This window comes from Opisthorchis viverrini (assembly GCF_000715545.1).
Source record: "Opisthorchis viverrini unplaced genomic scaffold opera_v5_307, whole genome shotgun sequence".
Classification (NCBI taxonomy): Eukaryota; Metazoa; Platyhelminthes; class Trematoda; order Opisthorchiida; family Opisthorchiidae; genus Opisthorchis; species Opisthorchis viverrini.
Window position 1 is genome coordinate 242424 of NW_008751958.1, and position 11132 is coordinate 253555.

Below are 11132 nucleotides of genomic sequence, written 5' to 3' on the forward strand. Positions count from 1 at the left end.
ACAATAAGGCTTTCAAATAAGTCATGGTTGTACGGCAGTGAAGCATCGGTGTTGAACACTGATGTCATGCTGTCGATGATGATGATGATGATGACCAGCTACAGATAATGCCGGCGAAAATGTCAACGCCTTGGATGAGAATCGAACCCATGACTCCCTGTCTATTGGGTGAATCCAAGAGCTTTTAGATTTTCGTTTCAACCATGTGCACCGGGCACCAAATCCTCATCTCTTTCATGTCAGTTCGAATCAAAGTTATTAGGGTATCAGGGGGGATATCACCTCGTTGTGGAAGTCACTAATAGCGCTAGAAGGTTTCATTACACAGAGAGGCATACTTGAGTTCATGTGTGCGAAGTACGGCGGAATTAACAATATCTTCATTGTTAGAATACTCATCCGGCAATTGAGTGTTCACCGGTGTCCCCAAATCCCATTAAAGAGAGTTCATCTTTTCTTTTCCATTTTGGGATACGCGGGTTCCTATGACAATGTTCGAGTCCCAACCAGTTCCTGTCATAACTGAGATTCTCCTTACGATTTTTTGTCCAAGCAAACTGTTTAGTGACTTTGCGAAAAATTAATCCCTTCTGAACGTAGACGTTGTATATGAATATCTACACAACGCTTTATCATAATGGCGTATTGTTTTATGTATTGATACAGGCTAGCTAGAAACTGACACTACGCCGTACTAAGGAAGCACCAATAATTACAACACCATGGTCACTAGAGGTGCAGACTGTAAACGTCCGGAAGGTGAATTAGCGAAAAGTAGTTTTGGAACTGCTGTTGCTAGTCTTGGCAGATAAGTGTTCGCCCATTTATGTTCCCAAGGTGACTGGCGGGGCCAGTTGGAATCAGTTCATTTTTCTAGACGGAGAGTTGTTATTACCGAAAAAATGTGCTGTGATCATTGACAGTAGGATGGAAGCGGATTTCGAATCTAAGACGTTAGAAATAGTCACTAGCATTTAGGAATCAGTTTGCAGTGCGCATACAGTGACATCTTTTTCTGTTTTGGTCGGTGATGGTATGTAGTAGACGAATTCAGTACTACTGAATTGCTATGTATAAGACATTATATGAACGGGAGCAACTTTTTACACTCGGTTCATTGAAGGTTAAAACATTCCGATCTGTGTGTACAGGAGATTTTGAGTTCCTCTCCAACCTTTTTCTGTGGGACAGGCACATGAAATCACGGGAATATTAAACAAATGGAATATTTGATTAGGGTATAAATATAACCGTCACCTTCCGGAGTTTACTCCCTTTTTGACAAATTCCAGTAGTGGTTTCCTCGTATTAAAATGGCAAGGATAGTGTATATTATATCAACCGACGACAGTTCCTTGTCATTCGGTTTTTTAAGTCTCCATTTCTGACGGCTGTAAAACCATTGTACGCTTGGATAATGTGGCTATTAGCGTTTTATGAGGCACGACTGCTTCAATTCGTGGCTTGTTCTTATAAACATCGTATATTAGCGAAATATATTCATTTGCAAACGGATTTGGTTTTGCGAGAGGTTCACCTGAAACCCAGCTGAATCTCTCGTTTGTGATGTTTCGTATATTCTTTGCTAGGACCGATATCTCGAGAACGCTTCGCTAGTTTGGTTAAACTGAATGCTGCCGATTCTGATAGGAGCAATTTCTTTCACTTGATACATGGGGTCATATTCTTTGTTAGGACCGATATCTCGAGAACGCTTCGCTAGTTTGGTTAAACTGAATGCTGCCGATTCTGATAGGAGCAATTTCTTTCACTTGATACATGGGGTCTCTAAGTATGATTGGATTCTCCATACAATTAGGACGTTACTTGCCGCACCAAAAACGTGTTCTCTGTGACACTTTATTACTGCATTGATCCGCCTTCTCATACCTGACGCTTTTAGAACAAACCTGTGTTTGTGCATTCTGGAGCACAGCCTACTGTAGAATAATATCTCACATAATTAGCACTACCTAACCTGACAGCAAATTGAAATGTGCGCCTGATTTAGGTGTAAATGGCAATTTCACCGTAACTAACCACCTGCTTGGCCTATCTGAATTCATCTTTCCCTTCTGCAAAAAATTGCACGAACTCTTCGTCCGTTCACGTGTTATGCGATTGTGAATTAGGTTTGGCTTCCAAGTTCAGAACCAGTCCCACGCACATGGTTGCCAGTAGTCTAGGTCCTCTGTAGGCTCAGGCAACCTTGCACTTCTGTGGGGTCAAGCGGTAAACCTAAACAGATACTGATAAACGGTTGAATTTTGCTCGATATTCTAAATCCAGTAGTGATCAATGTTGATCTTTCCATCATATCATCTGTTTTAGTATACCCCAGAGAGTACGATTAGCTAGAATATTTACTGCTATATTCACTATCCATTCTTGTTTTTTCGGCCATGGATGTTATGTTAACGGTCTCAGAAAGTGAACTTTGAATCCTGTTTCATTTCGGCTGAGAAGTAATTCTGAATGCAGTTCATCAGTTGCATAACGGTAAAATCCCACCGAGATGACTGGTGTTGCACTGCGGTCCAACTTCACGTCCAGTCAGTGGAATTTTTCTACTAGACCTCCTGGCAGTCAAGCTAACACTTTGTACTTATTCACTGTTGATGTAAAAATCCCACTTCCCAGGAGCAAAAGCAAATAAAGTACCGATAGAAACCGTTACTTCTGTAGTCGTTTCGTGCACCTCCAATACTGTTACGGCTTTGTTACTAACAAAAGTGAAAATAACGGGAATTACTTAATCACTAATAATTCCACATAGCAGAGGACTTCAGGGCGCTATCGTTTGACGATGAATTTGGACAATTCGGGTTCACCGAACATACTCTCAGGCTTGTTGGCTGATAGTCGTGTAGTCTCCGTTAAAGAGAACGTCGTGTGATTAGTACTGTATTAATACACTGTAGGCAGACTCGTACGAGTTTATATGAATGCTATTGGATTTGTCAAGGGAAGTTTGTTGGCTTTCGTCGACATAGTGTAGCCTCGTACAATCTAGTTTTTTTGTTGACTTCTTGTCATCTCTAATCAAAATTCATTGACTTATGACAATCACGTTTTCCATTGATGACAGGCTAAGTGTCGACTTGATGAACGTTCTTTTCGAATCACAATCGAACGGCTTCGTAAAGAATTAACGGAACTACACGACCAGTTCTCAAAGCTAGATACACAAGTTCACATGGTTTCAGGGAAATTGGCCCATCTGGGTGATCAGTTGGAGCGCAAAAATTTACCCAGGAAACGCATTGAAGAGGCTCGAGATCTTATCTTGGAATTTTACAAATTTCTGGGTGCTGGTGGTGGCACTTTTGCGAACGTTGCTGTAAACCTTCAAGGTGATGAAACTCAGGTAAGTTCCACCAAATGGCATTTACCTTATCGGGATAAATTCCTCCTCAGGTGGTCCATTCGTTTACGGATCACTGTATTATTAAGCGCTGAGATAATCGGTTATAATGAGGGAGGTTTTATAATTTTCAACCGAGGCCAATCCATGGTGAACAGCTGGGAATCACTGTACTGCTGTTTCATCCTTATTGCGAATCATCGGCAGGGCGTACCTCAAGCCTGCACCTTCGTGGCCAGTGGTTCAACACCTAACCACTCAATCTCGAGCGGCTGAACAGCAGTGTGATTGGCTTTCACTTAGACTGAATATAGCGGTGCTCATCTTCCACAGTTACAGAAACTATGACACATGGTCACATATTGACTGGTTCCTCGAGTGGCAACTTCTGGGATGGGATTTTCACTCTTGTGAGCCATTTATAGATGGGTGGTAGTGCGAGATTTTTTGTAATTTTCAGATGAGATTTAGTCCCGGGGTAATTACTTTTGTCTCATACTTTGTTTGTGGGGCTTCTAAAATGTGTCCAAGCCGGGGTCCTCCCAAGTAGCACTGGTGGTCCGTAGTATCCGGTTCTCCGACACTCTGGTGGTCCCTCAATAGCTTCTGTGCATGATTTAAATCGTATTTCTCGATGTGGTGGCAACCATGTACTTTGTACTTCCGTCTCTCACAAATCCTATTTTTCAATTCCGCTTCTAGCTACTTGAGGCTGCGAAACGAATAAAAAACCTCAACTCATTGTGTTTCGAGTTGCCAGACGACGAACGTTTTCTTTCGGCTAAACAAAGAGTGACCGGTAAACCAATTTTTGCACTAATGTTGACTGTTCTACAGTCGCTCATCAACAGCTGGAAGCCACTTTGCTGGAACGCTTTCGTATTAACTGTGCCGAAAGAAACACGGCCATGATGAAAAGTATAGCAGATGCACTGATCAACAGTAAAGGTCACACCACTTGCATGGAGATTCTGATTGAAGAAACATTAAAGGTTAGTCAGTTTGCTCGTTCGACAGACCTAAAGCTCCTCCCGTGGTCAAATTGGAATTACTCATTAAGGGCAACAAGTTTCAAACATGGGGAGCAGATGTTCTCCTCGTTTAATTGGGTTTCACCGCTGTTTGTAGTCACAGCTCACTTAACATTTTCATCGATCCTGTTCTGTACCACTGGACTACGCCTGATTGTGAATTTGAAGTTCTCAATCCTGATACCATTTTGGTGGATTACACGAAGTGCATCATGGTTTCCTTATGGTGTTGTCGAGATTTGGGAACCTAGGTCGTTGATGCATTCCACCAATTAGACATCCCTATGTTTGGTACCCACGTAGACGGTGTCTTTGACATCGAATGCTCGGATCAAACATTTGGTTTCACCCACCATTTTTACATCCTCTAAAACAGGTAAGCGCCACCCAGCAGACATTTTTGTTCATAATGATTTATCAAACCTCAACACTCAAGCACTGCTCATCACAACGGTCATTCCAGAGACGTGATTGATTTTCTGTTCACAGAAACTTTCGAATAATCCTATTTGGGCGTAATTTCTGAGGGCTTGTCTGGATACTGAACGTACCTCATAAAATGTGGTAAGCTGAAGAATTCTCAATACTAGGTTACAGGCATCGGGTCCACGTAGAACTCATTTGGACTCAAAGATGTTTAAGCTCTCTGGTCATTGCGATGGGAACGTCAAGCATGAAATTAACAATTAACCTGTAGATTTTGTTTATGCGAATGTCAGGGCTTGTCACTCGGAAGCTTCAAAAATCGGTTTCGCCTTCTTCCTGAGAACCCGACTGAATGGAAATTAAGGGATGCTGCAGTCGTCTTTTCAAGGTTTTCCTGCCTTTGGATCACGCCCCTTCCCTTAACCACCCCACCTACTATTGTTGTTGCTATCGTCGAACGCTTCGTGGGCAGACTTTTTTATTCGATCCATTCCTTGCTAAATAATGATCCACTGTTAGCACTAGCATTCTGACTTGTTGCCTTGTGTACAGTGAATTACGGTGCTATCCTTGAAAAAGCGCAATTTCACTTCATTTTCAAGTGAAGTCATCATGATGGAGACCAAGTATTTTTTACGAGTTACCCTGGTCTAACCTGAAGGTCTTGCTTAATGCTGTCTTTGTAAAGAACTGTGGAGACAAATTTGATTGATTGGTTCCATCACTTAGAAACCAAGCTGTCTGGTCATACTTTTAGCTTACCTGCCGTCACAGAGCACTGAAAAGTCATATCTGCCTATCATGCCGAAATCTAATCTCTCGTTTTTCGTCAGGGAATCAATTCACGCAACCTTGACTTCGAAGCAATGACAACGCGTTTGGTTGCGGCCGAACAGGACATAATGGAAGTCTTCAGTAGACCAGAGGCGACCTTGATGCAGCTTATCAACTCTTTATTTACGTACAAACTGAAGGTAAGGACTAAGCAACTTCGAGCTTGACAGAGCATGTCATTGTGAACCCTGTTGTTTAATATATGATGAAACCCCTATTGTGTGTGGCTTAACGATCTGGTTGCAGTTGATTGGGATATACCTCAAAACAGTGTATTCCGTGTAATCATTTACGAGTTATTTGACACATGAACTTTGTCGGCCAGGAGAATATCCAACTGAGATTTTTGCTTTCCTGCCTTCGGCCAACGCACTGCCTCTTGGAAACTGTATGGCATATCTTCCAGTCTGTCCGGAGGGAGAGGGCATGCCGTAACTACTTATCCTTCAGTATCCACCCAAAAAATGCACATAAACCGTTAACCACCGGTGTGCACGTGGAGGTGGATTGCACGTTCTTGCGGGATTATCCATCCGTATGTGGACGTACACTTTACCAATTGTGTGCACCGAAGGCTTTTTGTGACCTCTTCACGCCAGGGAACCTGAGTTTAAATTATTATCTTTCAGAGTGTATCAGATTGGGTTCAACATATACTTCAGTCAGTCTATCTTGTCGTACCGCGTAGCTATATTTTTCCACTTCAAGTCACGTGTAACTAACAAAGTGTGTAACGAAATTTTACTGCTAGCACTTGTCAGTTCAACAGTTATTTCTTTATCGTCTGACCAACGGGGCCATTAGGCTAAGTTGTATATACACCCTTGCCAGTTCAGTACGTGGGTCTGGACTAATTCCGCACCAGTCAAAATGAGTGCTAAATTCCTATGAAGGACAACATTTTAGATGATAACTATGTAATCAGGCCAGTCGATTCATTTCAACAGTACAGGTAGCCAGGGTTCTTATATAGCTTGAGCTTAGTTTGTACCACTGTTATGGGAAGACTTCGGCTTCTGTGAGGCCAAAAATCCATTATTTAAAGAAATACTTTTTCCAGTGTGACTTGGTTGCAGTAGGTTTCCAGCAAGAAGATTAACTAAAATACACGACCAAGTATCAGCTAACGGCTCCGTGTGAAGTTTCGCTTCAGTAGTGGTATTTTTTGGTGGATAGTTTACCCAAAGCTTGAATGCTGTCTGTGCACCGTGTTGTTGGCTGCGGTCGGTAGGGATAAGGGGCTCCAAAGAGGCTATCATGGTATTGTCATGTTGCATCCAACATGCCGTTCGGGTGTTTCTGCCTCATTGCTTACCCTTGGTCGGTTCGTCTAGAACCTTAGAACCTCCTCCGTGTAATTTTGTTTCTAATCTTGTAAGTGTTCTGTGAGTTAAGCTCCAATGTTGACTCTTCGTATTGATGATGATAAACGAAGTTCAGTGTCAGCTATTGAATCATACAGATTCTAAAAGTAGACAAATATATGTCCACATTTTTGTCCAGTTAGGCACGCTTGCTTGTGTGTGTGGATGAGACAGCTAAATAGCGCCAATGAACGCTGATATTTTCGTCAGTCTTCAGGTTCCTAGATAACACGGCACTTGGTTGTTGCAATCCAATGGATTTTCAAGAAAACATGGTTTCTATGTTCATTTCAGCCTCACATGGATGAGCGTATCCGGTCGGACATGAGCTCTGAGATGTATTTGATCAATCTGTACACGGAATACCAGAAGTAAGTTCCACTCACTCTCTTGCTCCTTTGGTTTACGTTGCGTTGAATATTTATATTGGTTTCCATACTCGATTGGCAAGCAATCAGACTACGTTGTTTTCCTCACCTCACGGTTTAACCACAGCCCTTCTAATTGTCCCGGCTAAGTTTCTTGCTTTGCTTCAACCGGCCTGTTTTTTTCAGTTGTTCTGGATTCATAAATCCAAACCAAATCAGCTCGATGAATTATGCTGTGCAGCAACCATGAATGAACACTTGAACTCGCGAAAATAACGAGCTAGCCTGTAGAAATATAGTGGAGTGAGTACTCAGTTAAACTGAATCGAGGCCTAAATTGTGTATATATAACATACCGGCCAACAAACAATGGCACGAAGAACAAGTGAAGCTGTTTAGGACAACTTAAGTGTTACGTCGAACAAGTACTGCTTGATGATGCGGCTGGCCTCTTTTATTTATTTTACCATTAGCCGGGGTAAGAACGTATTTGTGGAAAAAGCTCTTCAGATATGCGAAATGATACTTCAGTGATTCAGTTATCTCAGAACTGGCTACTTGTTTGATGCCCCGTTCCAAGAAGAGAGCGCCTTTGTGTGTCTAACATTCAGTCAGATGTACCTTTTTTACTCTACACACGTCTGTGGGGACGCGACACTCGTTTTCCCATAACTAACGGTCGGTTTCGATGTTCGAGAGGGTTTCCTGGCAAATCCTCTCAGAAACTACTTCACATCTGACGACAGTGACATGTTGAATAGAAATGGTACTCGCTACGTAGTTGTCCAAGGCGGTCGCAATTCAGGATGATAGATGTCATGCTTTAAACCTCTCTCATGTTGCGAAACCAGACAGGGCTGTCAAGTTGACCCACACCGATTGCCACTAACTTAATCAACATGGAAACCTAACCAATCTGGCTGAGACGTTTAATATGTTCTCCCAAGTTCTTACTGTTTAGCAGCCAAAATAGTTGAACAGCCTTCCGGACACATTAGATCTACTTAGGCTCTTAAACGCTCAAAACAGGAATAACATTTTGAAGCCAATTACAGGAAGTAGTAGATAGTAGGCATCAAATCCGATTTGCTTTTGTCAAGTCAGTCCCTTAATTGTGTGACGCAACCCACTTGACATTAACACCTTCGCAAGCAACGCAGAAGGCCCGTTGGTCAGTCCTTCATCTATGAGCGCTGTCTACTACAATGCAACTTAAAATGGCTCTAAAATCATATTCCAATACCAATTCGCCCTCCAAACTGACTTCACTTTTGTAGTCCGTTGACTGTGAAATGAATCATTGTTTCCGATATGATACGTAGTCTGAAGGAACTGGACCGTATCTGGCAGCAACTACGTGGTTCATTTAAGCATTTTCTTTGGGTAGCGGTGACTGCTTTACTAGCTTCGCAAGACATCTACTCCACTAAGATGTTTAGTGGAGTACTTGGTACCGGAATATAAAAAATCTCCGCCCGCGAGCCTTGCATCTTGATCTTCAATTTAAGCAAGATTTGTTTCTTGGGACACAGGTTGGTGAAGCTGCCATTTCTAAGTCAGATCCCACGAGTATGAACTAAAGTGATCCTATTGGGGGGAGGACTACCGTATCTAACATATGCCGTTTCGAATTCCCAGACATTCAGGCCACCTTTGTGTACATGTTAGGGGTTGAGTTCTGTATCTCCATCTTTTGGTAATTGATGGGAACGCAGCATTCACCGAATGCCAATTGTCAGTATGGTTTATTTTTTGCCTTTATCTTCTCACCTTTCCCGTTCCTCTGTTCAACAGCATGGATAAGTTGATGAAGGCACTGTGCGATCGGCTTACTCTGGTCACGGACCCATCACAACTGTCCAGATTGTTCCGAGAACTGTTCGCCAACTACCTAAGTCAGTACGTCGCACGAGAAAAAGAATGCTTAACAAGACGTTTGAAGAAACATTTGGATCAATTCTATGAAGCTCGTGGTCACCAAAAACGGCCACTTACTTCTTCTGGGTAGGCTCCCGTTCAACATTTTGTCTTTTTCAGTGGTGTTTCGAACAGTAACCCGCTCTTGTGCTTCATCGTTGGACTTGCTGGATTGGCCTGATTTGACTATAAGCAAGCCGAAATTGTAATTGGAAAACCACGACTGACTTTCACGCTGAGTGTAACGCATATTTAGTATACACTCGTAGCTTCACCGTCCAGCGGTCAGATCATCGAGCGCTTCATTTGTGTCCTTCTTGCTGTGGAGCTAAATGAGATTTTGTTATTTGCAACCATAACTCGAGAACGAACTTATATTTTGACAATTTTTTTGGCGTTCGTGGGCGTGTAGTTTCTCATGAATGTGTGATTCGTCCACGGGTAAGCCCGCCACCAAATTTCGTTTGGATCTTTCAGCTGTAATTCAGCTGAGTATACTAAAGGCTCCCTGCGTAACCAAAATAACGTTTCCGGAGTTATTCAGTAGTTTTCATATTGGTCACTGTAGAAAATATAGGTCGAACTTCCAGTGCGACCTTAGCAGCTCCAAAACTTTGGGACGAGTGTTACATATAGAGGTCGACAATGGCATGAGTATACGAACGACTCATATTTAAGTTAGGTATCAGTAAGATGCTGAAATGCACCGCGAGCGCATCTAGTCTGCGTGCCCAAGTACAATGTAGCGCGTCCAAAGCTACATGAATTACCCAAGGCATAATTCATATTTGGAGAATAACTTCGTCCTATGTGGTCGCCACGACAAACAGCTTTTTACGCTATTGGAAATAGAAATACGTGCCCATGTTCAGCTAAGGTGGGAGTGCCTGGGTTGGCTAAACGGGCTCATTCATGCTTATTGCTGCGCTCGAACGAGCGGGTGATGACCCACCCTCACTGATAAGTAAGACTGGCTTATCTAACCTTCTGACTATCAGATGTCGTTCTTGATGGGCTGGATCGACTGGCTACCAAAATTAGATGTTTTCTGTTGGTAGCTCAGGTGGCGTAGTTGGTAGCTGTCTTGTTCGCTGAGCTTGACTTGGTGTTTGGTACAACCACCAACCCATCGCTACGCTCCCCAACAACGCACTGATAATGTCACCTCGATTGGTGATGAAACGTTTGCAAATTGCTCAGCTCAACAAACAAACCAATTACCAAAATAAGATGGAGGGGTATGGGTACAACAGTCTTCACAAATGGGAAACGATTGGAGTGGACCCAGTAAGGAAACTTGTGCTTGTGCAAATGAGTGTATTTGTCGAGATCTATATGATTTGGATTCAAGTAAAACATAAAGTTGACAGAAAATCGGGGACTGCACCTACCTGATGAGCCCCAAGAAGTGCGAAACCGGTCGTTGGCTGTCGAAGGGTTTTGAGCAACCTGGTATGTTTCCTTTATGCAAATATACTGCAACATCTTTAATATCGTGCCAACTGAAACATGAGGCAGTCCTTGTACAGCACATTCAGTTGTAGAAAACCATAAACGAGAGATTCAGTCGAGTCTCCCGTGAAAACCCAGTTGATATGCAAATGAGTGTATTTGTCGTGATAAGGATGTTCCGCCACGTATTCCTATAGCAGTCAGCGCACATGAATGCTCAAACGATTCGTGCCAAAGTAAATGCACTTGCAACACTACACACCATGACTTCATCACCATCATCATCATCATCATTGTCAGCTGCAAGAACCGCGCACTCGTTGTACACTGGTTGTAGCTCCCGCAGTTTCGTTCACCGATGATTTGGGGGGGGGGG

At 42.8% G+C, this 11132-nt stretch overlaps 1 protein-coding gene across 1 annotated transcript in view; it reads left to right on the top strand.

Annotated features, from left to right (window-relative positions):
- T265_09732 (hypothetical protein) overlaps window positions 1-11132 on the top strand; it is a gene marked incomplete at both ends in the record, with an annotated part of 44535 nt that overhangs the window by 8417 nt on the left and 24986 nt on the right. Inside the window, 6 exons of the mRNA XM_009175897.1 lie at window positions 3089-3367; window positions 4067-4163; window positions 4202-4356; window positions 5655-5795; window positions 7314-7390; window positions 9182-9391. Of these exons, the coding sequence (XP_009174161.1) occupies window positions 3089-3367; window positions 4067-4163; window positions 4202-4356; window positions 5655-5795; window positions 7314-7390; window positions 9182-9391 (959 nt within the window). The remainder of the gene's footprint in view (window positions 1-3088; window positions 3368-4066; window positions 4164-4201; window positions 4357-5654; window positions 5796-7313; window positions 7391-9181; window positions 9392-11132) is intronic.